This window comes from Aulostomus chinensis, chromosome 5, assembly GCF_037954235.1.
Source record: "Aulostomus chinensis isolate RoL2024-O1b breed Wild chromosome 5, RoL_Achi_v1.0, whole genome shotgun sequence".
NCBI classification, from domain to species: domain Eukaryota; kingdom Metazoa; phylum Chordata; class Actinopteri; order Syngnathiformes; family Aulostomidae; genus Aulostomus; species Aulostomus chinensis.
In genome coordinates, this window is record NC_141324.1 from 19,122,449 (window position 1) to 19,127,079 (window position 4,631).

Here is a 4,631-nt window from a genome sequence, read left to right on the forward strand (position 1 = left end):
CGGATCCATTGTCCCTTCTCCTGGCACCTGTTGCTGCTTGATTATCTTCAGCACGGTTCATTCGAGGATTTAAACATCGGGACCATGTCGCTGGAGCAAAGTGATTCCAACTCTAGCGGCTATTATTTTGATAACACCTCCACTAGAGTCCACAGAGGCTTCGTGTTTTCAGGACCCGTGTTGGTCATATTGATGGTGATGATGGTCACTCTGGTTGTTGTCATAGTTTTGGGTAACGCGTTGGTTATTTTTGCTTTTAAAGTGGACAAGAGTTTAAGAAGACAATGCAATTACTACTTCCTGAATTTGGCAATATCAGATTTTCTTGTCGGTAAGTGCAATAGTAACCTGGATGTTAAAAAAAGTTAATATATTATTGTATAATTGATCAATTTAAATCTCAAATGGAATTTCCTGGTGTTTTTTGATGTACATGTCTTGCATTCTTGCAGAAAGAGTATGTTTCTAGGTTTTAGAATCCTCTTAATATCACTGAATCCCCCCCCCCCCAGTAAATATTATGTCATTTACTGCGTGTGAGAGGACCAATGTTGCCTTGAAAGCACCTGCGAGAGAACCGCAGCTTCTCTTTCACCTCTCTCTGTCCTATCTTTAAATTTCATCAAGCTAAAAATAGATTTCATGAAAGTACATCATTTGGATTCTGCTCCATGTCTGCTGCAGGGGCATTCTGCATCCCGGTCTACATCCCCTACATCCTCACTGGCAGGTGGGGACTGGGCAGAGGGCTGTGTAAACTGTGGCTGGTCATGGACTACCTACTTTGCTCTGCTTCTGTCTTCAACATCGTCCTCATCAGCTACGACCGTTTCCTGTCAGTCACCAGAGCAGTGAGTGGAACATCCTGTGCCTTACATCTGTAATGATCACAGCTCATCGTAGCGAATTTTAGGAAGCGTGACACAGTCGCCCGCCAGATCTGTCAGTGAAAATTACAGGAAGGTAAACCACTGGTTATAGGTGTTGGGTTTGAGTTGAAAGTTTGCGTTAATGTAGACTGTATCACACAAACGTCCAGTGCTGGTGGTGAGTGGCTTGATTTCTAACTGGTGAGTCTCTCGGGTCATTGGCAGGGTCGGTGTCACCTCATTCTCCCAAAGGTGCCCATCTGCAGAGGTTAATCACTCCTGACCTATTCAGGCCTGGCGCCATCACCTAATTACACCGCTTCTACCTGACAAAAATAAAAATTGGCATCTGAAAATGGCACATTATGGTTTTCAAGCCGCAACATTTAACCCAATTAGATGTTGGAAAAACACATGAGTTTCTTTTTTTGGGGGGGGGGGGGGGGCAGTTTTTACCATTGAATCCAACAGCTTTTGTCTACTTCGTAAGCAGAGGGATAATGGTTTCAGTGGAATTTTTACAAAAAAACTTTTTTTGGTCACAGTTACACTTCAGGGGAGTCAGATCAGTTGAACTTACATGTTCTGTTCTATTTTTGAGGCTACAGCATCAGAGTATTGATATTTTCTACTTCTCTTGACCCAAATCCAGCAACAGGCCTGAGCATTGAACCCGTTCTCGGTTCTCGTCTTTGGAGTATCCAGATATACTCCCTGACTGTGGGATGAGCTTTGGCCTTGTGGACAAAGAGAGTTTTTTATTTCATTTCACAAGCAAAACACTTAACATCAGAGCAATGAATTCAAATAATGCCAGAGAGAAAGAGAGAGAAAGAGAGAAAGAAAAAAGAAAGAGAGACTCTTCTTTAATTAGCTAGCTTTGATCATAGCGATCCTCCTCCGTGTCATGGTCCTCTCGACCTGGAGAGATCAATCGCTGCAGAAACAGGCAACCGGCAGCTTTTTTCTTGAAAGCATTTCTCTCTGGCAGACAAAAGGTCGTCAACAGTCAGAGGACAGAGTTTGTCTTTCATGTCAGGTGAACATGAACAGGAGGCCAGAGGTCACTCCTCATTTTCACTTTCTTCCTCAAAGTCAACAGAATATTTATGTTTTTGAATGCCTCTGTATTAGAACTTCAATCTAAAATTCTCTGTTTACTGAGGTTTGGGAGTCACAGTCTGAAGACAAGGATATAAGGGGAAATGATGTCATCCAGTCAGGATGTGGTGGCTGTTCTGGTGTCAGCGACTACGCTAAGCCCAGCTAAACCTGTCTGGCGCTTACATCTGAAGCAAGTTGTAGACGCAGGTGATGTGTCTCGCTCTTCCGCTTGTGTGAGCCAATCACCCAAGATGCACTTTAAAACCGAGAGCAATGACAAGCGAAAGTCACTTAGGATCCTTTTGTTGTGGCGGAGAAACCAAACCCTTGGTTCCCTGTGAGTGTTACTCACTGACAGCGGCTTCGTGAGATAACATTCATGACTTCAAATCTATGTTGAATGTTGCGCAAATAGATTTTAGGCACAAAAGACACATCTGCTGAATGTTAGGAAAAGTGTTCTAAATGGGACTCAGCCACCTGTTTGCCGGTACCAGCTAGCAGCATCCCAACCTGCCCCCCGATGCAGACTTTCTGACTGACTAATAACCAGTATCCCTCATGTGATGCTGCTGAATTTGTGTGTCCACCAGTAGAAAATGACAGCAATTTCACTGGTATTGCTTCTGTTGTCACCCAGTTTGAACTCATTACGCTCCATCAACACCACATTGCTGCATCGTACTCACTGTGATATTGCTCTGTTTTTTTGTAAACGTGGAAAGAAGATTCTCTGTGTATTTATGAAGTATAAACTACTGTATTTTGATTTATTCATTTACTCCGTTACCTTATTCATATTTTACTTTCACAATATTTGATATATTTTTATGAACTAACTGACCACACTGTATAATTTTTTTAAATTTTGATTTAAAGCACGTGGTTTCCATGTTAACTGTGTTTTCCAAGTACTGTACTACAAGAATGTTGCTGTGACGCAGCTTGTTATCTGATGTATGCTTTTATTTACTGCAGGTAAGTTACCGGGCCAGACAGAGCATGACTCATCAAGCCATAGTCAAGATGATTGCTGTCTGGGTGCTAGCTTTTGTCTTGTACAGCCCGGCTATCATATTTTGGGAGCTTGTGGTGGGCAGAAGCCGTGTGCCAAAGAATGAGTGCTTTGCAGAGTTCTATTACTCTTGGTACTTCCTGCTGAGTGCCTCCATGCTGGAGTTTTTCTCTCCTTTCATCTCGGTGGCTTTCTTCAACCTCAGCATTTACCTCAGCATACGCAGGAGGAGGCTCCGCAGCAGGGAGGCCCACCTCAACCTTCAACTGAGTGAACCTGCTTCTACCCAAGGGGAAGGTATCCCCTTGTCCCAACACTGGGGGTTGGGAATGAAACTGGCAGTTCGAGCTTCTATTCACTCCCAGACTTCCTCTCCCAGTAAAATAGATCCCTCCACCAGCAGGACTGCCCTGCCTAGCCGTCTGTCCAGGGACAAGAAAATTGCTAAATCCCTGGCTATCATAGTATGTGTGTTTGCCATCTGCTGGGCGCCTTACACCCTACTGATGATCATCCGTGCTGCCTGTAGAGGGCGATGCATCCAGCATCACTGGTACGAGGTCACCTTCTGGCTCCTGTGGCTCAACTCTGCTATTAACCCATTCTTGTACCCACTTTGCCACAGTAGCTTCCGCAGGGCCTTCAGTAAAATTCTCTGCCCGAAACGCCATTCTATGTCCGTCCCTCGCACTGCCCAGTGACAAGCAGATACCCATGAGTGCGTGGAAATGAGACGATGGATGGAATTCAAAACAAAACAAAATGTTTTTTCCATATTTTTAACAGACGAAGCAAAACTAGATGAAAGGTTTTGCATGGTTTGTATGTAAATGTATGAGATTGGTACTGTATAATATCATCCAATGCATGGAAAGTGTGTTGTAGTGTGGAACTCAAAAACCTGCTTAAAAATCTCATTGACAAAAGTAGTAATGATATATTTTGGCTGATGTATTTCATATATCTGTAGTAATATTACCAATAAGCCAACATACACGCTAACTAGCACTGAATTACTTCTCTTGTCTTATATTTCCTTCAAAAAGGATAGTAATTCCTTTCATCTCATGTCAAATACATCAGTGTCCTCTTTTGCTGTTAGAAAAGTTTCCCCACTATGTAAGAAGCACAGTAATACAAACACAGAGTTCTATTCAATTGTAAATGTATGTTAATTGAAGGACTGGAGCACATTGTTGTACCATATTTTATTCTTGTGAAGGAATACACACACAGCACTATTTCTGTTCAGTCAGAACTAAGAACAGTTTCATTTTCTTGCTGTATTGTCGGAAAAACAATGAAAACACTTTCTTTTTTTTTTGGATATATTGACTGATATTTGTGTACCATAAATTTTCAATACATTTGTCTGTGGAAAAAACAACAACCACCACTTCTGTTCGTAAGTGTAATGTTTTGTTTTATATTAAGTAGGATGTATAGTGGGAGGTGTGTGTGTGTGGGGGTGGGGGGTGGGTTACCTGTTTAGCAGCGATGCCAAAATATCTTTTCACTGTGGTCAGCAGGCGCATGTTTGCTTTTATGCCACTAGATGTCACCATTAACCTTCCCAGCTTCCAGAACTTGAGCATCAAGCTGCAGTTTGTCATAATGACAGAAGTCAGTCTGAGACAGCAACC

General features: G+C 42.5%; 1 protein-coding gene across 1 annotated transcript; it reads left to right on the forward strand.

Moving 5' to 3' along the window:
- Positions 1–4,424, forward strand: LOC147261615 (histamine H3 receptor-like). The gene is made up of 3 exons (XM_086203728.1): positions 1–331; positions 685–851; positions 2,952–4,424. The coding sequence occupies exons 1-3, from the start codon at positions 85–87 to the stop codon at positions 3,687–3,689; spliced, it is 1,152 nt and encodes a 383-aa protein (XP_086059854.1). The 5' UTR covers positions 1–84; the 3' UTR covers positions 3,690–4,424.
- The last annotated feature ends 207 nt before the right edge of the window (positions 4,425–4,631 follow it).